The sequence below is a fragment of the Oreochromis aureus genome, linkage group 2 (assembly GCF_013358895.1).
Source record: "Oreochromis aureus strain Israel breed Guangdong linkage group 2, ZZ_aureus, whole genome shotgun sequence".
NCBI lineage: Eukaryota > Metazoa > Chordata > Actinopteri > Cichliformes > Cichlidae > Oreochromis > Oreochromis aureus.
Window position 1 is genome coordinate 17,067,296 of NC_052943.1, and position 26,017 is coordinate 17,093,312.

General features: G+C 39.9%; 1 protein-coding gene across 6 annotated transcripts in view; it reads right to left on the reverse strand.

Annotated features, from left to right (window-relative positions):
* The window catches only part of drp2 (dystrophin related protein 2), a 175,556-nt gene that overhangs the window by 22,743 nt on the left and 126,796 nt on the right, over window positions 1-26,017 (reverse strand). For all 6 annotated transcript variants that reach the window (XM_039619943.1, XM_031736395.2, XM_039619933.1 and 3 more), the window contains 8 exons: window positions 23,611-23,757; window positions 11,061-11,139; window positions 9,122-9,182; window positions 6,797-6,858; window positions 6,210-6,284; window positions 4,676-4,877; window positions 2,049-2,134; window positions 151-308 (listed from right to left, as the gene is read on the reverse strand). In XM_039619943.1, coding sequence (XP_039475877.1) covers window positions 151-308; window positions 2,049-2,134; window positions 4,676-4,877; window positions 6,210-6,284; window positions 6,797-6,858; window positions 9,122-9,182; window positions 11,061-11,139; window positions 23,611-23,757 — 870 coding nt within the window. The remainder of the gene's footprint in view (window positions 1-150; window positions 309-2,048; window positions 2,135-4,675; window positions 4,878-6,209; window positions 6,285-6,796; window positions 6,859-9,121; window positions 9,183-11,060; window positions 11,140-23,610; window positions 23,758-26,017) is intronic.

Consider the following 26,017-nt stretch of genomic DNA (forward strand, 5'->3'; position numbering starts at 1 on the left):
CAAAAAATTATCCACACAAAGGGCACAGCAGCAGGATTTGAATGTATTGACATCTCCTCCAACACATGTTTATGTATCAGCGAACCGTGCATGCTTTGTTGCTTTTCTCTGGATTTGCTTGAGCGTGCATGCACGCGAGCGTGTCCTCACCATGCGGAAGCAGCTACGGACACTTGGCTCCACATTGCTGCCCCCAAAAGCAGCAACTTCACCCAACTGGCGGGGGATCTGAATGGCTTCGTGGAGCAGCAGGCTGAGGTGACGCTGGTCCGTTAAACCTCCTGGACCAGACACCTGACGGAATAAGTCTGCAAAATGTTTATTAATTAGAATTATTTAAACTGATTTTACAGCAGCACTGTCTCAAAATGCAAATTATGAATTAAATCTCAAATGAAAGCACATTACAGTCATTAAAAGAAATGCCATTTGTCATTTAAAATAGCATACACGTTGAGCAATAAAACTTGGAATAGATGAAAAACTTTATTACTAATGGGTCTTACATTTCAGATATAAGGTTTCCAAACCAAGCACTGTGGAATAATGTTTACTTTCATGACATACAGAGAGAGACAGAATTGGTATTAGTGGCCTGGCTGGTCAGCTTGGAGATGAAAGACCTGCATAAGTAGAGTCCTGTCAGGGTTTTGAATGAGATCTTTACGAAGCTAGCTGAGAGTCAGCCTGTCGCTGAGGAGATGAATGCTGACAGGCATGCGAGGGTGCTGCACAATGCCAGTACAGGCGTTCCATGGACCCCTCTCTCTGTGTTCTTATTTAGACCTCTTGCCCATAACACCTGGGCAAGAGGACTAAATAAAGGCACATGTTAAACAGCCTGCACCATGTACACCTTCATAATTAGAACTCTGGTGTGTTGAAGTCAAACACTGAGCTGTTTAATAAAAAAGAGGGGTTTTTTTTACATGATTTATGGAGAATGCAGGATATTGCATTGTAAAACTGGGTTTCTTGCATGGGACAAGACAGATGAGGGGTGAAAACAATGAAAAAGTGTCCACTGCAGCCACCGTCTGTACTTTTGACACTGTATTTCCTGACCTTTGATTTTTATTTTTTACACTGATACAAATGTCAACAGACATAATTGAGGTGCGATAAATTAAACATAACACTTAAGAGTGTTGAAAAAGTAAAATAAAGTTGTATTTCTGTTACTAGAAGGTTGAGGACTCAGTAGTAATCACAAGTAGGATGCTTTCCAGAATTTATTTGTCAGGGTTGACGGAATTTATTTATTATTTATTTATATTTACTTTTATCTATCAATTAATTTTGAAAATAGGAATTTAGTGACACATGGTGTTCTCAGTAAGAAAAATTATAGACTGGTTGAACCCCTTTAACCTAGAAAAAAGGGGGGCTAACTCACCTCTGGGACCACTAAAGGCTTTCAGTCTTAGACCTGACACAGATGGTATGCCAGGCATAAATAATCTTGGCATAGGAGAGTGTGAGCATTTTTTTTCAAATCCTGTATCAACTACAAGCTGCTCCAGCTCCAACCATTGTTATTTCAAATGCTCACTCTCTATTTTACCAATATGTAAAGGTTAACTTGTAAACTGCAGTTACAGTAGAGCAGTAAATTGCATCTATCTATCCATCTATCCATCTATCCATCCATCTATCTATAGATAGCAGGGATTGAACCACCAACTGTCCGATTAGCAGATGACCTGCTCCACCTCCTGACCTGCACTGATAAAATATTACAGCTTAATTTATGGTCAAAAAAAGATGTAGGAAGATCCTAAGATCTTTCCTAATTGACCTGTGAAAAAATGAATAAGAGCCATGGAGAGAGTGTGCATGAATGGTGTCTTTGGCAGGCAATCCTTTTAAGGCTCCTGATGTACTTTGTACAAGTAAAAATGCCTTCTCCATAATGGAGGCAGAGTCATTTCCTCCATTAGACAAAGTGGATGTCTTTATGTAATACTGGCAATCAGGCCTGTTTTGTTTTGGCTCATTGTTTGCAGTTGAGGAGATGCATTAGGCACATGAGCGAGCATCAGACTCACATTTGTACTTCTCTTGGACGTCTGCATTGCACAAGGTCACCAATCCCATCTTGAAGCTGAGAACTCGCATTTTGCCATTTCGAGCACTGCAGAAAGGAAAGCGAAGGAAAAAAAAAGTGTTCAAATGTGACAGTTTCTGAATGGTGAATAATCTCAAATCATGGCGCACTGGGTCATGATAATAAATTCATACGTTGCTTGAGCCCTGCTGGGAGGGACAAAGCGTGGAGGAATTACATGGGTCAAAAGAAGTGGAGTGTAGGTCAGTGCGGTAGTGTGAAATTGTATTAGAACATAATCAGAGTAACTAAAGGCACTACTGGGACTCGGTAAGGTATCGTGTCCATCGGTTTATGCCCAGAAGAGCAATAACAAGCTCATAACAACACAATGTCACTTAGAGACACGTGCATGCTTATAGCGTAAACACATTCATAAATCACACTCACATTCAGTGAGCCTCAAAAGTGCTTAATCAATTGCAAGTAGCAAGACCATCGACATGGACAATGGTCTGTCCACTTTTTTTCTTAGTCTGAAATTTTAAAAATAAAAATTGAATATAAGCTACCATACTTTGATCTGAGGGGCCAACACAACAACACTGTTCGCAGCCCGGAAAGAATTTAGTGCCGAGCTGAGCAGCATTGGCACAAACCGGGCTTATCAAATTAACATTTGAAACGCTAAGTGAGAAATCAAGAACATCAAATTCATCGGAGAACTTCAGATCAATGATGTATGAAATTGAATCAAGGATGGAGTTCAATTCTCAGAAGCAAATATTGATGCTATAGATGTGCTAGAAACAGGGACAGACACGAGACACAGTTTCTAATTCACCAACAGGTCAAAATCCGTGGTAGAGAGATTTTTTCAGGCTAGACCACTACAGTCAAATGGAGTATTCATTCCCCTATTAAATTCAGGGCTGAAATTAGAGCACATGGGGACAACTGGCTGCCAACTCCTCTCACACACTTCCTGCTGTGTGCCACATGCCATCTTCAATATCTACCCCAGCGCTGCTCTTCAGGCGACACTTCACTCCTACTCACCTTGCTAGTGCGGCATGTCTCTAGAGGACACATGTATGCTGCGATATACTGTAGGACACATTTCACTGAAAGAAAACGACTGTAAAAATGGTCACGCAAACATACACACACCTCATTCACATTCCCTGCTGCTATCTATTGGAAAACAAAAAGCAATTACCGGAATTTATTCAGAGGGTAAAGTCTCTGATTGTCTCTCATTAGCAGCAAGTAGTTAAGAGCTACAGACCGCATTTACAGTCCTCGTGGGGTTATCCCTGGATTTCGGAGTCTGCTCTAAGGGGTTTCTCTTCGGAGAACAGCAGAAAATGGTCAATCAGGAACAAAGATGGGTGAGTGTTTGTGTCAAAGAGGATTTGCTTCGACTGTGTCTCAGAGGGGATGAATGGCCCTCTGCCTGGACAGTGTTATTGGAGGCTTTGTCATGATGTAGCTGTTTACAGATGTCTGTGGTTACATCAATGTGCAAACAGACTCTTATCCTATGACACTGACAACAGATTTTTTAGTAAGTTATGACATCACAAACAGTGACTGTGCATGCAGTGTGTACCATATTTATTTAATTTGATCAATGTTATTAAGTCTATTGACCTGATGCAATAAGATTAGTGCAGAATGAGACCTGGCTCTGCAAAATCCTGATAAAGGGTCGGCATGCTAGACCCATTTCAAACCTTTAATACTATCCTGCTCATTAAGAATTGCATAAAGCATCAAGTAGTTGTAAGCAAGAGAGCAGGTGATATTCCAGATGGAAAATAAAAAACATTCAACAATCTAAGTGATTTACAGTTGCTATGTGAATTAAATCCATAGAGCCCCATATAGTCAATATAAAACCCACAGTTTTGCCTCATTCACAGACATTCAGCAACATTGTGCTTCGAGCAACCAGTGCCTATATTGTAAGGATACTGATATTTCACTGTTGATGTTTTGTTTATATGAGCTTGGCACTGACTTAAAATATCCTGAACTGTGTGTATAATATGAAACTTTATGAGCATTATATGACAGAAATGAATGTGTCATTTCTAATAAAAATGCTGCACTGCTTTGGCTTTACACTGCATGAATACTGACCTTTTCCCTCCATACATTATTCTTCCTTGTTAATACCTGCTACCAGCATTACCCATGAGGCAACGGCACTACTGACAGTTTGGTTGGAGAGCCAGGTGTGGTCTCGTATTAGTTTTGTAACATCTCTTCTTTTAACTCCACTCCTAAGAACTTTTTAAAAAAATGTATATTTGCATTAATGCTTTCAAATTGGGCAGTTTCGCCTTGAAATCCCTGATATCCACCTGCCTTATAAAACCCTTTACTCAGATTAATCAGTATAAATATAACAGAGAAAGAGAAATCAGTGATAAAACATTAAAGGCAGATTAACACTGGATTTAAACTTGTCCAACTACAAAGTATGTCTGCTGGTTGTGTCTGCTTGATAAGCCACTGGTATATAAGAGCGAAGCTGAAACAAAGACACAGATACCTGCTGCAGTTCTTAACACAAGTAAGTTTTAATATATATTTCACTTTTGACTTTTTCAACCTACTCACCTGTCATAGACGTTGAGCAGCCAGTTGAGACACATATCAACACAAAGTGGAATGTTAACCAGGACGGACCTCTCTTCCTCCAGCTTCTCATACAGAGCTGTCAGGCCATGAATCACCTCAACCACATCCATCACATGATCTGCCTGCTGCAGCTCCTGCTCCCGGAACATCTCCACAAGGCTACTCAGTGCCACTAAATCCACTGAAAAGAACACATATTTATTTAGAGACATACATATGGTACAATATTGTGTTATGTTTACAAGCATGTGTACATGAGCTAAAGCCTAAACATCCACATATACCGACACATGACCCCACATTCACTTTCAAACACACATACAGTCACATCGGGATCATCATCCACACCTCAGCAAACGAGAGCATGGGTGACAGCAGTGCTTATTCACCCCTTTTGCCCACTTAAGCCCTACCAGATGTTTCAAGAGCAGTGACACAAATTTGATTTCGCTCTTCTAAACTAATTTGATGGCCCATCCCTAAGAGTGGAGTTAAAAGGGTGTCCGTTGATGCCAGGTATAATTGGATAGGACGATAATGAGGTAGAACAGAGTGAGATAACAGTAGTATTTTAAAGGTTGGGAGGGAATCACCTTAAAATGTATTTCTTATGCAGCACTACTCAATCATTCAAGACGTGTGCAGAGAGAAAAAAAGAGCGAGAATTCTGCAGTTATCAGTGCAGCCTGGCAATTAAGTTCTGTAACGATATCAACTAGTAGACCGGAGGAGTGAGAGATAAGAGAGCAGGCAAGAGAAAGGAAGTGGGAAAGTGACTGAAAAGGGGTTTTCAGAGTGCTCCATGCATGCTGAGTTCTTATTACAGCAACGTGGGATCTAGAAGGGAAAGAAGGTTGAAAGAAAGTTGTAAATGAAGGTGGAGAAGGTAGAAAAACAGGCTGAACATGAATAACTGAATAGGTATGAAACTGGGCACTTTTAGGTATACCAAATACGAGAAGGTCTATGGTCAGGGGAGTTCGAGTACTATACCGATGCTGGAAACGGATGAGATGTAGGGAAGAAGAAAAAGAAAGCAAGAAAGAAAGGCCATGTTGGAGGTATTGACCCTGAAGGGACATACAATCAAGCTTCAACCATGCAGCAAAAACTAATTGCCTCCTATTATGTAACTCAAATGGACCAATTAATAGCTAATTACCCAGAATGCTAACGATTCAGGTCGTGATGAAAATGAGGAAGGAATCTGGCAGTAGAGTAGTTCTTCTCGTGGCTCTTGAGTTTTTCAGTACTTTTAATTGCTGCATTTCAAAGCTGACAGTATAGGAAAATGCAAAGAATATTTTCAACCACATTTCTATGTAGGGTACAAAAGAGCGTTGATGCTTTCGACAACCGAATAAAGAAACATGCCGCAGCTAATCATTATATCTCATTCCTGAAGAGAGCTTGTCACAGTGGATTAGTGATGGTGCGGGATAACTGTATATCACTTAACCAGCCATTTCAGCACAGCAGATACAAAATAGCGTCGATGAAATACTGTACGTACGTCTCAGAGTCTTCTGAACCCGTCGCAGCTTCATTGCTGTTCTGTATGCTGAGAATTTGATGTTGTTCAGATCCGCTAATAGAAGGAGAGACGGATAGAGAGATTAGAGAAAACAAACTCATCCTGCATGACTCCGCTATACCATTGAGAAATTAGACATCATCTGTCCCCCCTGTTTATCACACCACTGCAGAAATCATTAGTAGTTTACTGTAATAATATTGTTATCTGTCTGTGCGCATGCATGCCTTTTTCTAAGCTGAACACGTGTATCTGACAGCGGGCCTATCTCCCCTGCAAGCTCGCCGTGTCACATCAGATTAACGGTAAAATACATGATGTCGTTTAATCACAATTAATTAAAGGCTAAGCAAGAAGCAATCACAGAGCTGGCAAATTGGGCCTCGCAGGTTAATGACAGTAGCGATGTAGTCCCTAAGGTGTTTGAAATAAAGGTCCCTTAATGAGCTGTATGACAGGACCTTCAAAGCTGAAGCCCGGTGGTGCCGTGTTACTGGTTCTGCGGCAGCCCAGTGGGGTTCTTGGACAAATGAGCAAGAGGGTGTTTTAATTGTCTCCTTACTCACCCAACGCTTGATACAGTTCTGTCATCTTTGGATGGTCCCAGCATGTTGTCTGGGCCTGATGGCTGACAGTAAAAGGGGGGGAAGAAAAGGCAGAAGATTTCATTAGGAAGGCAAGAATCGAGGTACTCATTTTCAGGCCAGAGAGATCAAGGTAAAAATGGAGTACAAATGAGCCAAAGGGGTAGAGTCTGGCAGGTGTGGCAGACAGCAATAGGAGTGAGATGAAAGAGTAATAAGTGAGAGATAAAGAGGAGAAACAGAGGGCAAAATACAGTGACCATTATTTAGGATAAGACAAAAGATTGTAGGATTGGAAAGAGCAGACATCAAAAGTGATAGGTTTCATTAGCTCGCCTGGAGACCTAATCACAGTAGCTTTAAAGACTTTCCTCAGAAAAACAATCCAACTCATATCTGCATTAGGAAAATACATTTACACTTTTCTCTCCCAAGACTAGCTCGATGGGAACATTTAAATGTAGAAAATTTAGCATCTATAAAAGAGATTCAATAGAAAGGACAAGCACAGGAAAATAAATGGGAAACTCCAAAGTAGGAAGCCTGCCAGCCCAGGACCCAGGAGGCTTTTAGGGCCGTGCTCATCGTTTTACCTGTGCGAGCACTCACTGATTGGTACCCAGTGGAGTGCTACTCAGATGCTACTTCCACTCCCACTGGAATAGTATTATAGCCCATAAAGAACTGACTAGTGAACTAAAGCAAAACCCATGAAGCTTTGTTTCAAATTATTAAGAAGACAAATACTTTTAGGAGAACAAACTGTACCAGTGTTTGCAATACATATACAATAGTGTATGAACACACTCCTAAACAAACATATCCACGGTTCAATGATGAAATCTATAACACTCCAAAGATAAACAGTATTGATGAGGTAAACAGATAAATGAGTTCTTGGGCAAACAGGGCTCACAGTGGCACAACAGAATTTCGTCCTAATCATTTAGAGTTGATCCACTCTTTAACAAATATTTGGCTAATGGGAAGCATTTGTTTCTAATCTAATGAAGGTTTATTATACTCCATGTGATGGATTTGCTTGTACAATGGATACATTATGCCAAATTGACGCAGAAAAACTAGTTTCTCTCTCTACAATCGTTCTCAAGAGGCACACTTCTGTCTCTATGGTCGGGGTGTGTGTTATAAGAGAGCTTATTATAGGAAAAAAATGTCTAGTCATTGGTTGGTTTTTGCAGTTAAGACCTCTTAATGCCGCCCACATCTTTCTATTTCCTTCAGTGATTCAAAGGGGCCTGGGTCTGGGCGTATGGCTGATGGCTTTTTTTCCCCCCAGCTGTTTTCCAGCTTATTTCTCTACCACAAAAATAGCGACAAGTGAAGAGGACATAGGCATAGCTTGAGTATGTGATTGACATGACAAGCATAAAGTGATTTTCTATTGCAGCTTTCATGTTGATTGACACTGATGTAGCTGGAGCAGATACATCAGTCACAACTGATTAGTCATTGTAAAAACAAAAAAACCCCCAACAAAAACAAAAAAACTTCCATAAAAGGAAACATCTAACATGAGCACGATAATGGAAATAAAATCAGTATGAAAATTCAGTGTAATCATGGAACTATGATGCAGGTGAACAAATTGTATTCAACTGTCCTTCCTCTCACTGTGAGATCTCAACTATAAAAAATAAGAAGATACAAAGCAAGGAACACCCAGTAACTGGGGCTTTATATAGAAACAGTTTACTTCAAGACACCCAAGTTAAATAACTTAATTCTACAATTATTTTCTACCAGATTAGTTGAAGTTTGAGATGCAGTTTGGGTGATTCCCAGTTCCTGGCTATGGCCTGAGGGGTCAGTGTGTAAACCTGTGTATTCCTGTCATCTAAGAGTTTTTGGTCAGCTGTTCTTAAGAGATTATCACCAGAAACTGTAATTGTTAGAGATATATTTAACGTGTTGTCTCTACATAATAGTGAATGACATTTGATCTGCAAGTGTCTCCATATTTTTTCTTTCTTACTTTCTGTTGTCAGCAGAATTGCACAAAGTCTGACAATGCATCCATCTTGCTTGAATAAACTTCTCTAGCATTGCAAATAGACAGCACTGACTAAGGCTTCTGTGATTAGTGTTCTGTAAAAAGTGAGCACAGAACTTGCAAACATTTAGAAGACCAGACCTTAAAATACTGCACCACAGGTAAAAATGCAATATGTCTACCAGCTTTGAAAGATAGCAAATGAGCCCAATTTTGATCTAACTACTTAATCTGCTGTGGAAAAAGTACATTTTCTCCGACAACGCAGACACTGACCGTGAAGTTGCACTTACTTGATGTAGTAGGGCACTTTGTTTGGGGAGATAGCACGCTCCCATGGTATCTGCACTGAACCTGTGCAAATACAGAGAGACAAAATCAATTTTGAAATAGGGATGTCATGCATGAACAGCCATTGTGCACAGTGTCCCTGTCAGCATGTCCAGACACCATATCCATTCAGACCTTCTTAACAGAGCTAAACAGGCACAGTACAGCCAAAGAGACAAGTCTATTGTGTGGGATTTCCACAGAGCATTGGTTTGTTTGGCACGGCGTAATAGAATACTGGAGGTAGAGAAGACGGTGACACGGGGTGACTGTAGCATTTAACGGCCCCCCCAAACTGAACCACAGGAGGTTCAGCTAAGAATCAAAGAGGGTACAAAGAGAATACCCAACAACAATCCATGTCACTGCCCATTATTGTTTAATGACATGGGACAGTGCAGACCTGTGTGCTCTGTATCTATAAAACACACCAAACATTAAAATCACATTAAAATCATTAGCACATAGGTGAAGTCAATAATTTATCATCTCGTGAGAATGCAAAATGTTGCCTTGGATCCTGGTTGTTAGTTGGACATCTACCACTCACCCTAACAACCCTTCCAAAGCAACAGCACAGTAGCAGTGGTCCTAACAACCTGCAAAACTTTTGGAACGGCTTCCATCTCAAAGCTTCCCAGATCACATTTTAATCGCTAGAACAGGCCTGATACACGGAGGCCCCACCTGCACCTTAAAAGACCCAAAGGACTCACTGCCAACTTCTCCATGCCAGACACATCTCAGGATAGAGTCCACGCCTCAGTGCGTCAGAGCCGTTTTTGGCAGCACAGGGGGGAACTACACCAGGCAGGTGGTTTTAATGTTTGAGCTGATCACAGTACACACAGATACACACCACAGCTGAAGTCAAAGTACTAATATCAGACTATAAATATTCCACTATAGGGCCTAATCATACTATGAAAACTAAATATACTCGTCTTGACACAAGTGTAAATATTACATCATTATTCGCTAAACCTATTCTTTCAAATATCTGCTTTTGGGGAAAGTTTCACTTATTCGTGTATCACACCACTTCAGAAATTGGGTTGTACTGCTAGCAACTAAAACATATTAAGTGACTCTACTAGATACAATACAGCTTTTTCTAAGGAATCACAAAGTAAATTACTTTGAATATTCTTAATACTTAACAGTTTTGTGTCAATAGAAATTGTGTGCATATATATGCATATCCATGTCCTATATGGAATATGAAACAAGCTGAAATATAGGCATGTTGGTGCATAAAACCACATAGACATAAACCCAGACATCTCTGCAGGGCATAGTGGGCTGAGCTGGCAGTGAAGTAGTGCTATATAAGCCCCAGTGTGGCATCTCTGATCCAGCGTGACAGCAGTAAATCTGGATGGGGTTGGTGAGGACACTGGAGACACACAAGTACACACCAACACTTCAGATGCACTTGCACAGAGAGATCCCTGCATCATTCAGCCTTTTCACTTCATCAGTTTAAACTAGGCAAGGTAAATCCAATTTTTCAGCCCCCTACAGCCCCACCCCCACCCCTACCTTCCCGCTACTCCTTTGTAGTCTTTGAAGAGCAGTAGGTAAAAGAAAAGACAGAATTCACAAATATGTATCTCTGCTCAAATGAGAGCAATGACTCTTGTGATGAGCTTCACCGGGAATGCTCATCACAGCAGCGTGCTAGAGATGATAAAGACAGATGCACAAAAGCCTCCCAGCTCCACCTCTAACCCAAATGCACACACAGCCCAGTGCGGGCACACACACAAACACAGCAATTAATAGTCTTATCACCATTAAACTGTAATACACCTAGGCTTCTTTTCGCCTGCCTCAGCACAGGGTGGTACAGAATGGTGCAACATGAGGCACCAACGTCAAATAGCAGAAAATGGCTCTTACTGGAAAGGAAGTGCTGCGATCCGGGGCCAAAGTCTCTATGTGCATCCTGGAGCTGCTTCAGCCGCTCCTCTATGGAACCCTGAGGACACACGCAAACACACACATGCAAAGTCAAATCAAAGGGAATCGTGCCGTTCGTCCCTGCACCACAAAACCCCCACAATAGAAACGCACACACACAGACCACCTGCTTCTCCTCCATTAGTTAACTGCGGAATATAAATTATGTCTTTTTTTATCTGCTGCTCCTCTTGAAGGACTTTGAGAGCCTTTGAAGAGCACCAGGTAGGAAATGAAGACTGATATTAGAAAATAATATGTTTTGTTGAAACGAGAGCAGTAGCTTCTGGATGCGGTGTCAGTGCAGCTGGGGGGGAAAAAAAGCTGGAGGAAAAGAGGATGACATGAGTGAGAGAGATAGACGGGTGCAAGAGCTCACATGTGCTGCGTCAATAATCACGGAGACCGTGGAGTTGACAAAATTAAGTTTGCCACTGCCTTTGTAAAAACATTTCATCAGTTATGTTTCCCACCAAATGGGATTTAGTCTGCCTAATCCTGGTTTATTTGAAATATATTGGATTTGGCACTTGAATCATTGTCAGCTGGATGTTGAAACGCATCCTCAAACAATGGGAGGTAAATCCACTCTGTGTGAGGTAGACAGATAAATTGAGAAAAAGAAAAGAGTGGGAGACTGTTAGACTCCAAAAAGATGCACCTGCAGTGGGATACAATTTGTAAAGATAGATATATATTAAGTTAACATCTGTCGGTGTACACATATCATTGCTCCCCTACTAGAAAAAAAACACACACTCTGGAGTATGATTTAAATTGGTTGGGACTAATATAGAGCACTGTCAATGTGCCGAGGAGATATAACTGCCAACTGTTCTGTGTTGTAAAATCTATTTGCTGTACAGGCAATTTGGGTTGCCATAAGGAAGACAAATGACTAAATTATCCATGATCGACAAATATTAGCAAATCAAATTTTGCTAGCGTCAGTCCAGCCAAAATAAACAGGGTACAGGATGTTGCTGGGATTTAAAATTTATCATTTTAATTAAGACAGCAAAACGTGACACAGAGAGCGAGACAAAGGAGGAGGTTTCTCCATTTATTTCAAATTAATTGAATTGAATTCAGTTTTTATTTTTAAAGCACCAAATCACATGAATAGGTACTTTATATTGTACGCTAAAGACCCTGCAGGATTGTTAGTCCTCACCAAGATACCACATCTGCGCATCTCAACTCCCTTATTTTAATACTGTGAATGCAGAGAGACAGCAGATCAACTAAAGTACAAGCTAGGCAGCTCAAACAAGATTGAAATGATTTTCTCTCATTTTTAACATCTATCTCTTCATATGTTGCTTGGGCCCTACTAAAATCACAGAAAATCTGAAAGCAATCTAAAATCTGGGAGATGAATATCTGCTGGTGTCTATGGATACTCAAAATCTGTTTACCACACTGATCATCAGAGAAGATTATAAGCTTTCATCTACCTTCATTTACCACCTAAATCAAAGACCAGAGGGCACACGAACTGTGCGGCACATAGCTGCTTCAAAGATATACGTAGCAGAAATAGTTGCTGTGAAAGAACTTTTGCATGGAGACTCTTTTTTACAATTTATGCAAAAGGACATAAATTAGGAGCAAGCTAAGCCAAACCCTGCTCTTTCTTCATATACCAAATTGGATAAGAACTTAATGTAATATTAGAATGCAATGATACTCAACAATACTTCTTAAATGAGTAGAGAGGAAACATTTGCATTTGAGTTTGTACTTTTTGGTCACTTTTGAACACTATAATGATTGAGAAATGACTACATACACTAAGGTATGATTATTGATGATTGAGGAGAAAGCTTGTTAGGTTTGGCTGTGCCAGTAGGAAATACAAAGTTTTTTAACTCTGAAATCTCTGTGTAAGCAATTAACTAAACTGCTGGTGTATAAATTCAGGTTATGATGACTTTCTCGCCTCTATTACATTTTCTACTTTGGGTCTGAAAACTATTTGAAGATTCTTAGTGGTCTCACACAATCTTTGATTTTTCTACATGCTGTGGTCCTGTCAGCTTCATCAAGCCATAACCTCCCACTTGTACTGGTGCAGTTTGGAGCCAAGTGGAAAGTGACTGGTGATGAGAATTAGCACCTCTAACTGGGAAAGAGAAGAATTCTGTGGAAGAGTTCTGGTATCTAGGGGTGGTGTTTATGAGTAGGGGTAGACTGATGTGGGTAATTGACAAACAGACTGGTAAAGCATTTGCAGTGATGCGGCATAAAGCAGTATAATGTGAATATTTAATCGCTTTTGTAGATTAGGCTACCCAATCTGAATAGCAGGGCTGGAGGGTAAACCATGGATAGTCTGTAAATGGTTGTGAGTTAACACTACTGGGTGCTGCTGCAATCTAATGCCACCTGTCAGAGATAGCACTTTTAGTATGTTTTTTTGCATGTTTATTGAGGGTGAAAAAAGCTGGTTTGTGTGGACCTCATCTCTCCCTCTAGCCTCCTGCTTTATTCCTGTCACTAGGGTAATGCTAGCTGTGACAATGGATGACTGGGGTTTTCAGCACGTGTGAATGTTTTACACAATCATCTAAATTTCTCTCATTAACTCTTATTAAAGAAAAATACATCTACAGCAGAAGCAGTGTAGGCTACTAATGTATATAAATAAAGACTCTGTGGGAGTATCTTACTGGTTTGCAAGCAAAGGCCAGTGAACTTAATTAGTATAACTGAATGAGTATCTTGGATCAACCACTAAAAAGACAAATCACAATGGCAGGGTACCTGATAACAGAGTACAAGCTTTGTCTTACACCCACACACCCACTGCTTGTATTACTGATTCTAGGGAGTATATTCTCTACATTAAAACATGTCTGCACACAAGTTCACATTTTTCCACAGAGCTATTTTTGAAGCTTTGTTGCGTCATCTACTCACCTAATCTGTTTGGTTCTGAGTCTCATTGTTCACTGATAACACATTTAAAATTTAACCATATTTAGGATTACATGCTTGGAATTAGTAGAGGGAGTTGCTTGAAAGCATTTCAATGACAGTCTATAGTATTGTAAGCATCACTTAAACAAGTGGAAAACCATTGAGTAGTTGTGGGAATGCTACATTAAGGTGCATGAAAGGGAAAAAGTTAAGGAAACAACACAATCATTCAGAAAAATCATCTTCACCCTATATTACTGCACAATAAAAGGGACAAAAATCATGGAAGTTGAACTTATTTTGATGAGATATTTCTGTACCAACATGGTGGGTGGACTGACAGACAACCATAGAGCATCTACCTACAAGTTTTCAGGCTAGTTATTGAGAAAATCTTTAGAAAGCACTGACACATGATTCTTACAGGCTGCATTATTTTTGTTTATTTGTTATTTCTTTCAGTCCCACAGAGAGCCTGGAAAAAAGTCACTTGCTGACAAATCAAAGACACGGCTTCTCTATAGTGGTCTGTTCTGTTTTGTTTTGCTCTGTCCATGAAGTGCTCAGAGCCACGGACGCAATCTGAAAGTCACACTGAGACAACTCACAGCGAGCGTGCAAAGTGGGTACTAGGAATTAACTTCTAGGAATAGTTTAACAGACACTGAAAATCATCATGCTCAGAGTGGAGACAGCTCATGAGGAAACGAGGCTGGAGTGGCAATCATCATGTCAGGGTGTGGAAGAGGTGTCATGACAGTTATCTAATGGGAAGGGGATGTTCTCACAAGAGATGCAGTGAAGGCTGAGAGGGTTTTGTTGTGCTTGCAGGAGTGTTACTAGGTTACTGATAGTGGGTAAAGCCTATGCTGGAAAAACACTGCAGTTAAAGTAATGCACAGTAGATAATGCATCAACTGAGCATTCTGCTAAGCACTGAGAGGAAGCCAAGTTCAGTTCAATTTTTAAAGGGGGTTAAGAGTAAGTGCTTTCATGGCACTGATGAATTACCCTCTTCATTTAAGTGCATGGGTTAAAATATATGTTCATCTCATTGGCGCACTGATGTACACTCACTGCACACTTTTCCTATTAGAAACACCATCAGATGGCTAAAGCTGCTGTATACAGTCAAGACAGACTCTGTTGTCATTGGTACATTTCTTACCAATTGTGCCCTACACTGACGTGATCTTATTACATAATATTCTGCAGATTTGTGCTATGAATCCATTCTACCACAATGGCACTAAAATAACTATAACCATGCAGAATATTGTTATAACAATATAGAATACCATTAGTACACATTAGCTTGATGGCTGGCTTGGGTCTGTGACACCACTGACAGACAGCTAAAGTGAAATGGAGCATTAGTGTGAATAAAACTATAGATTTCTCTAAATGTGAAAATCGCGGCAAATATTTGCGATCATGTGAGGACAAAAGTCTAGTAAAATATATCATTTAAAAACAGAAATGTTCCATATTGTTTCACATTCTTCCTTATGATGTCGTTTCAGTTCATTTAAGTTTGCAGGCATTTGTTTATGCACAGCTCCTTTAAGCACAGCATCTCAATGAGGTCGAGGTCTGGACTTTGACTGGGCTTATGCAAAAGAATGGATGAAAATGATTAAAAATCAAGGTATTGCAAATTTGCTGCTGTTCTTGGGAACATTGTCCTGCTGCATGACATGATTTTGACACATTTGACTCAAGAATCCTTGGCTATACAGAGGAGTTCATATGCAACTCAGTGACTGCAAGGTGCCCAGGTACTGAGCTTGGACTGGTAGTGCTGGGATGCCCACCTCTGGCATTTAGTTAACACTCACAGGAGTGCTACAGACCAGGAAACTGTCAAAACCTCTGCTGTAATAGAGGACGTCACACTTCATGAAGTGCTGCTAATCATGTGCTTTTAACACTAGGTTTACTATCCTGCGCAAATTTGCGTAACTTCCCTAAACCCAATACCCCCTAGAATTACTGGCTTTTTTATTTTCTGGTGCAAGTCCCGAGGTGTTAAGCACCCCTGCTGAGATTTTCACAGGTCGTCAGCTTGTTTCTCCTACAGCTTTTGTTGTGCAAACCACCCATTGTCCTTGAGGCCTGGCACATTTGCATTTGCTCACTCAGAGTTGCTCAGATCCAAGGCAGGCCAAACCTCTGTGTTACAACTTTCAGAAATGCCTGATAGAAATGCTTCAACTTACTCATGAGATTTTGACCACATTTTTTGCGGAAGTCACAACTATACTGAATGCACGACCGTTGTTGCCAGCTGCAAGAAATGCTTGGTAGGAACAGCTGTTCCCTACCAAGGTTCGTTCAAAGTTTGAAAGACTTTGAAATAAAACAGACTTAATGTACCCATATATTGTGAATGTCTGTCTTTTGTATGTAGGTTGTAACACAGAGGTTTGGCCTGCCTTGGATCTAAGTAAACAAATGCCAATGTTGCACAAACACACACACACACACACACACACACACACACACACACACACACACACACACACACACACACACACAGCAAATCTGCATTTATTTGTCCCACAAGTGGAAAATCTGCATTGTCATTGCAAAAAAGTGGACAGAGCACGGTATAGAAAGTGCACTATACAAACAATCTGGAAACATAAATATGGACACGTGTATTCAAAAATATTGGTGTATGTATACACACACACACACACACACATATCTATCTATCTACGTGTGTGTGTGTATATATACATATATATATATATATATATATATATGATATAGATGTGTCTGTGTGTATAACTAGACTTTATGCTTTAAGTTCATGAACTTATGGCATTCATTTCAATCCTGTTTGTAAGAGCAATCATGTGTCCTGTTGGTGCCATTGTGGATTGCTGGTCAGAAAGTTTTCTGGTGCCACTAATCAAAGAGACAATGCCCCGAGATAGATTCATTTCAATTATGCAACACCTTCGATTTGATGACAGGGACACGCGGGCAGAACGGGTGAAAACAGACAAATTTGCAGCGATCTCCGACATCTGGACACGCTTCAACGAGAACTGTGCTAAGAGTTTCACTCCAGGGGAACACATGACCATAGATGAACAGCTGTTCCCTACCAAGGTTCGTTGTCCATTCACACAGTATATTGCAACCAAGCCAGACAAATTTAGGATCAAGTTCTGGATGGCCACGGTTTGGACACCAAATATGTCTGCAGTGCATCTCCTTACTTGGGAAAGGACCCCAGTCGTCAGAAGGGAGAGAGGCTGGCAGAGAACGTGGTCATGAAACTGATGGAGCCGTTTTTGGATGATGGGAGAAATGTCACAACGGACAATTTCTTTACTTCACTGTCACTGTCGCACAGACTGCTGCAGCGCAAAACAACATTACTGGGCACGGTGAATAAAGTCCGGCGTGAACTTCCTCAACTTGCAAAAGATACTGCAAAGCGAGAGGTATTCTCCACTTCAGTGCTTAGAAGTGGCAGTGTCTCCTTGACAATTTATGCACCTAAAAAAACAAGACTGTGTGTGTTCTAAGTTCCATGCACCAAGACGGCAGAAAGAGGAAACCCAACACGATCACAGACTACAACCACATGGAGGTATGTGAATGTGTGTACAATTTTACACCAGTGCTACAATGTTTTCTGATGTGTGCTATACAGGCCTATAGAAAAAACATATACTCATGACTCTCTCGCTCTGCTTTTACAGTGTGGTGTAGACGTGTTGGACCAAATGGCACGGATGTATTCTGTAAGATCAGCAACACGCAGGTGGCCAGTAGCGGTTTTCTACAATATGCTGGACCTGGCGGCAGTGAATGCCTACATTTTGTACAAGGCATGTACAGGGTGGACAGGCAAAAGAAGATTGTTTCTGCGTCTTCTAGCTCAGCAACTTCGTTGCCGATTCATGCAGCACAAGGAAATCTTAGCACAGAGGCAGGCTGCTGCAGCTGCTGTGCCAGGGACTGTAAAGACAACGCAGTGCCAGGTGCAAGAGAGCTGCAACAGGAATCGCAGCAGGTTTACCTGTGCAACATGTAAGAAATTCACCTGTGCCAAATGCAGGGATGATGGACACTGGGTTTGCAAACGCTGTAAAGTTTGAAACACTTTGAAATAAAACAGACTTGTGTACCCATATATTGTGAATGTCTGTCTTTTGTATGTAGGTTGTAACACAGAGGTTTGGCCTGCCTTGGATCTGAGTAAACAAATGCCAATGTTGCACACACACACACACACACACACACACACACACACACACACACACACACACACACACACACACACACACACACACACACACACACACACACACACACACACACACACACAGCAAATCTGCATTTATTTGTCCCACAAGTGGAAAATCTGCATTGTCATTGCAAAAAGTGGACAGAGCACAGTATAGAAAGTGCACTATACAAACATTTTATATATATATACATATATATATATATATATATATATATATATATATATATATATATATATATATATACATATATATATACATACATAGTTATACACACACATACATAGTTATACACACAGACACATCTATATCATATACACACACACACACATATATATATATATATATGTGTGTGTGTGTGTATGATATAGATGTGTCTGTGTGTATAACTAGACTTTATGCATATTATATAAGGTGTGGCTATATAAATATATAAATATATGTACAACTCTGTGTATATATGTTTATGGACAGGCATGCAGGCAGGTAAGGAAGGAAAGCAGTCTTGCAGGGAAGGAAAAACTTGAATCTCTCATGGTTAGGGGTTGGGGGAGGGTGTGTTTGCACAACAAAAGCAGGAGAACAATGGAGCTGAAGACCTGTGAAAATCTCAGCGGGGTGCCAAGAGGTGTTAAGGTCGGGGGGAATTTACGCAAATCTGCGCAGGCCAGTAAATCTGGTAGTAGGGACTTGCACCAGGGAAAAAAGGCTCAGTAATTCTAGTGTTAATTAGCAACACCTGGCTGCTATATAATTAATATAACAAAAAATACAAGATATGAAACCTGCGATTAAAAAAAAAAGGTTGTATTTCAACAAGAAGGGAATAATATATAAAACATGAAACGGAGAGGAGAAACATCTCCACAAATTAGCCAGTATTTTACAACAGGAGTGTTGTTTTACTTTTTTTTTCCTTCTTGTTTTATGATTGATTTCACACAAAAGACAAAGTCACTGTTAATGAAAAAAATGTACACTAAAAATAAAAGAAACAATACATGTTTTAGGAAGTCCCCCTGAGGTTTTAAAGCTTCTTAAGAGGTTTTTTATCCTCCTCCAAGTGGGTAGGAGGCAATCATTACTTTTTTCCTATTGTTATGTCTTCAATTATAATGCTTTGGGGCTCTTAAGCTTATGAAGGTTAGGAATGACTCTAAATAATTGTGACCATTAAACATATTTTATAACAAATGTATCTAAATTTCTGCTCATTTCCTTAGTTTGAGCTCCCTTAAAAAGAGAGAGAGAGGGGAACAAAGAAAAAACGAGCTCATCACAGGAAGGAAATGCCATTGGAAAAACAACAGATGTTCATAAAGCAGGTTAATATTGTGATTGTCAAGGCTGCTGGGATTTGATACATTTACATGCTCCCAATGCAAATCCAACATTCATTCAGCCAAGTTTATATACTATTAGTACGAGTTTTGAAAGTGATTTTTAGTCTGTGGGAAGAGAAAAAACAAAAACCAACATCACTGCAAAAATAACAGTGAAGAAATTAAAACTTAAAGTGCAACTTAGCTTCATTTAACACATTCTATAAATATTCTACATTTTGACCTTAAGACTGTTTATTTTTCCTTGAGATTTATAAGCAATAAGCCATAACTTTGTATACAGACGGTGAAAACAGCTAAATACACTACCTCTAAAGCTCAAAATACACATACCAACACATCCAACCAGCTTAACACTAGAATTACTGAGCCTTTTTTCCCTGGTGCAAGTCCCTACTACCAGATTTACTGGCCTGCGCAGATTTGCGTAAATTCCCCCCGACCTTAACACCTCTTGGCACCCCGCTGAGATTTTCACAGGTCTTCAGCTCCATTGTTCTCCTGCTTTTGTTGTGCAAACACACCCTCCCCCAACCCCTAACCATGAGAGATTCAAGTTTTTCCTTCCCTGCAAGACTGCTTTCCTTCCTTACCTGCCTGCATGCCTGTCCATAAACATATATACACAGAGTTGTACATATATTTATATATTTATATAGCCACACCTTATATAATATGCATAAAGTCTAGTTATACACACAGACACATCTATATCATATACACACACACACATATATATATATATATATATGTGTGTGTGTGTGTATATATATAGATGTCTGTGTGTATAACTATGTATGTGTGTGTATAACTATGTATGTATATAGTATATGTATATATATATATATATATATATATATATATATGTATATATATATATATATATAAAAATGTTTGTATAGTGCACTTTCTATACTGTGCTCTGTCCACTTTTTGCAATGACAATGCAGATTTTCCACTTGTGGGGACAAATAAATGCAGATTTGCTGTGTGTGTGTGTGTGTGTGTGTGTGTGTGTGTGTGTGTGTGTGTGTGTGTGTGTGTGTGTGTGTGTGTGTGTGTGTGTGTGTGTGTGTGTGCATAACATTGGCATTTGTTTACTCAGATCCAAGGCAGGCCAAACCTCTGTGTTACAACCTACATACAAAAGACAGACATTCACAATATATGGGTACACAAGTCTGTTTTATTTCAAAGTGTTTCAAACTTTACAGCGTTTGCAAACCCAGTGTCCATCATCCCTGCATTTGGCACAGGTGAATTTCTTACATGTTGCACAGGTAAACCTGCTGCGATTCCTGTTGCAGCTCTCTTGCACCTGGCACTGCGTTGTCTTTACAGTCCCTGGCACAGCAGCTGCAGCAGCCTGCCTCTGTGCTAAGATTTCCTTGTGCTGCATGAATCGGCAACGAAGTTGCTGAGCTAGAAGACGCAGAAACAATCTTCTTTTTGCCTGTCCACCCTGTACATGCCTTGTACAAAATGTAGGCATTCACTGCCGCCAGGTCCAGCATATTGTAGAAAACCGCTACTGGCCACCTGCGTGTTGCTGATCTTACAGAATACATCCGTGCCATTTGGTCCAACACGTCTACACCACACTGTAAAAGCAGAGCGAGAGAGTCATGAGTATATGTTTTTTCTATAGGCCTGTATAGCACACATCAGAAAACATTGTAGCACTGGTGTAAAATTGTACACACATTCACATACCTCCATGTGGTTGTAGTCTGTGATCGTGTTGGGTTTCCTCTTTCTGCCGTCTTGGTGCATGGAACTTAGAACACACACAGTCTTGTTTTTTTTAGGTGCATAAATTGTCAAGGAGACACTGCCACTTCTAAGCACTGAAGTGGAGAATACCTCTCGCTTTGCAGTATCTTTTGCAAGTTGAGGAAGTTCACGCCGGACTTTATTCACCGTGCCCAGTAATGTTGTTTTGCGCTGCAGCAGTCTGTGCGACAGTGACAGTGAAGTAAAGAAATTGTCCGTTGTGACATTTCTCCCATCATCCAAAAACGGCTCCATCAGTTTCATGACCACGTTCTCTGCCAGCCTCTCTCCTTCTGACGACTGGGGTCCTTTCCCAAGTAAGGAGATGCACTGCAGACATATTTGGTGTCCAAATCCGTGGCCATCCAGAACTTGATCCTAAATTTGTCTGGCTTGGTTGCAATATACTGTGTGAATGGACAACGAACCTTGGTAGGGAACAGCTGTTCATCTATGGTCATGTGTTCCCCTGGAGTGAAACTCTTAGCACAGTTCTCGTTGAAGCGTGTCCAGATGTCGGAGATCGCTGCAAATTTGTCTGTTTTCACCCGTTCTGCCCGCGTGTCCCTGTCATCAAATCGAAGGTGTTGCATAATTGAAATGAATCTATCTCGGGCATTGTCTCTTTGATTAGTGGCACCAGAAAACTTTCTGACCAGCAATCCACAATGGCACCAACAGGACACATGATTGCTCTTACAAACAGGATTGAAATGAATGCCATAAGTTCATGAACTTAAAGCATAAAGTCTAGTTATACACACAGACACATCTATATCATATATATATATATATATATATATATATATATACACACACACGTAGATAGATAGATATGTGTGTGTGTGTGTGTGTATACATACACCAATATTTTTGAATACACGTGTCCATATTTATGTTTCCAGATTGTTTGTATAGTGCACTTTCTATACCGTGCTCTGTCCACTTTTTGCAATGACAATGCAGATTTTCCACTTGTGGGACAAATAAATGCAGATTTGCTGTGTGTGTGTGTGTGTGTGTGTGTGTGTGTGTGTGTGTGTGTGTGTGTGTGTGTGTTTGTGCAACATTGGCATTTGTTTACTTAGATCCAAGGCAGGCCAAACCTCTGTGTTACAACCTACATACAAAAAAGACAGACATTCACAATATATGGGTACACAAGTCTGTTTTATTTCAAAGTCTTTCAAACTTTGAACGAACCTTGGTAGGGAACAGCTGTTCCCTACCAAGCATTTCTTGCAGCTGGCAACAACGGTCGTGCATTCAGTATAGTTGTGACTTCCGCAAAAAATGTGGTCAAAATCTCATGAGTAAGTTGAAGCATTTCTATCAGGCATTTCTGAAAGTTGTAACACAGAGGTTTGGCCTGCCTTGGATCTGAGCAACTCTGAGTGAGCAAATGCAAATGTGCCAGGCCTCAAGGACAATGGGTGGTTTGCACAACAAAAGCTGTAGGAGAAACAAGCTGACGACCTGTGAAAATCTCAGCAGGGGTGCTTAACACCTCGGGACTTGCACCAGAAAATAAAAAAGCCAGTAATTCTAGGGGGTATTGGGTTTAGGGAAGTTACGCAAATTTGCGCAGGATAGTAAACCTAGTGTTAATCATTTTAAGGCAACTTTTCTATAAAACTCATACACAAACAGTAATGTATAATGACACTGTATTCTGCTGGCTGTGGATTTTTTAACTAATCAAATAGCTATATTTCTCTATCCAGTTTTTTCACTTAGATATAGTAACTGCCTGCTCATGAATTTGATCTAATCTGATATATTTTCACAAAGAAACATATTTTCTAAAATTTTATACTCTTTCTTTAAAATTACCAATCTTGTGATGTTGTTATCCAGTGGCTTTAACCATTCTGTGAGTTAAGTGAGAGATACATCATTGATCTTTCAGCCTGCAAACATAGTCTGATCTACCTCTTAAATGGTATGAAAACTCTTCATCATGCACACAGCCCCTCATCAATGTCCAAAAGCACACCGCTGTTCTTCACAAGCTCAAAAGATGTGTAAAACATAAAACAGTTGGAAGCCAGAATTATAGACACCATTAAAAGCCCAAACATTGCACATGGAATCACTCTCTTATGTCCTCTTTGAATGTGACTGCTGCACAACCTGCTGCTGACAGAGTCAAACAGGCACTATGGACCCAATAGTGAACTCTACCTGAAGCACTTTCCATCTGCTGTTGAGATGCTCCAGGGCACGGGCATTCTCCATCGATAAATGGACGTCAGAGATTGCCAGCTGGTGGGCTAGATCATTGATGTGCTTCATGCCCTCTTTCACCTGGGTCAGTTCCTCCTTAAATAACTGGATGGAGCATGAGCGAGAACAAGAAAAACAGAGGACCACAGGGAGTTGGACGTAAACAGGAGTAGTGGGAAAAGAGAGGATATTAAAATACAAAATATTGAACAACATCAGACATAGATGGAATTATAGCGCAATCCAGAAACATCTAGTCTGGACCAACTACATTTAAATTAAATAAATAAATTAAAAAAAATCAATGGAAACTTGATCCGTTATAGCTTTCTGGTCTGGAATTTGGCAGAAAGCCATGTTTTAATGTCTTAAGATCAGAGGGGAGAATGTACAGTACTGACACTGAACCAGCCCCTTTTTATAGTGTGTAAATGGGCAAAACCAGATAACTAAGATGAATGTGAGTACTTCAGCAGTTTATGCATGCCAGTGTCCCATGCATTTTGCATTGTTGGTTGTATGCCTTTGGTGTTCATGATTTTGTGTGAAAAAACCTTTGCTTTAGATTTTTTTAGAAGCTTCACAATCCCAAATCTAAGCTAAACTCAGTTTAAATGGGAAAATGACTATCAAAGGCAAACAAAATAAGAAGAACAAAACTGTATAAAGTTTTCCCGATTTAGGCCAGTCAGAAGCGACTGGTACCATCTGAATGGTTGCTTGTAGGACTGTGCAATATTTCAAAATTTGGTATTGATATGATGCCAAGTAAATACAAGGCCACTATCGCCAATAGCAACTACAGATATTAACACTTTTAACTCCTAAAGGTAGCTTACATAGGGGAGAGCAGAGCATATGAAATGAAAGAACCATTAATATTCTAAATCTGAATACATTTTCATGACCATGATTGTTGCTTTTCACTGTTAATTAGTTAAAACAATAAAACACACATTTCACACTTTTTCATGTGTTTTGAAACACAGTTTTTTGTAGATCTGGAGTGGAAATACACTTGGCCAGAAAGTACTTTGGGTCAACTTCTGTTGTTTTCAATGTGCTATATAAACAAAATTGTCCAGGCACTTTCATAGTTCACGTTTGCTTCATTTATTTATTTTTCCAACTGCAATAAAATAATTTATTTATCACATTTCAGTGGGATGAATGTATTCAGTCTATGGCAATCATTCTGCTACAGTAACAACAATGATGAACACTAATCCTGTGAAATGCTGAGGATCAACACGAGTAATAACTGAAACATCACTTTCACCACTACCCGCGGATTCTTTGCCTCTCTGAAATACAACTACTTGTCTGCAAGCGCTCGTCACTTTACACTGTGAAACATGGTGAGTGCAGCTGTAAGGTAAACTTTTACTTTGAAGGCAAATGGTTCATTTTCAGTTTTCTTCACTCTTTTTACACTTGCAGACAAGTCGATACCTTCCATGAAAACTATGGGCAATCTGCTCACAAGCCAGTGTTTTTATTTTGTTGACCAATCATTTCTCATGCAGAATACACTCAATTGCTTCTTTTGATGTCAGAAAATTAATCCCTGAATCTCTCAAAATCTGCTACCCCAGCAAAAATGAAGAGTTAATAAAAAATCATTGGAATCTATGCTAAAATATGAAAAACAGTTAAAAAAAAAATAAAATAAAATCTGATATTTTATTTTTACAATTACAAATTATGTAAGTATTTCTTTTTCATGCAAGAAGAGTTATTAAAATCTTGTTTTTCAGTTAGGATGTATATAATATAAAAGTTATATTTGGATTTTGAGTGTTGATCAGATGAAACAAGACTTTTAAAAATGTCACTTTAGGATGTGTGGAATGTAGAGTAGATGCTGAAGATCTACTCCACATTCGAATGCAAAAGTGTCTGGTGTACTTTTATAATTGCATCCTGTGTGCATCCACGTGTCTGTTTTTGCATGTGCATGCACCCATGTGTAAGCACAAGGGAGTAAAGGAGTACAGATGACGCCAACTGACAAGCCTGCCCTAAAGACTGAGCTGAACATGTGCTGGCTGTGACAGGAGTCCAAACAGTGACATGATTATTGTGAAGTGCCCTCGCTTCTAATGAATAGCGCCGCACAATTACAGGCAGCGGCAACAGAACTCAGTACTCTATAATGACTAAACCAATGACCTGTCATTTGTTTAACAACATCTATTCAACTGAGATTTGTAACCCCTGCCACATCGCAGTGTCATTTTGAAGGGCCTTGTCATCATCTGTCAGATTACAGCCTTTCTGGCAGGAATGTGCATGCAGGCAACAAAAACAATCACTTTAAAGGAACACAGCTTGAAACAGATCAACTATTTATGCAGGAGGATCG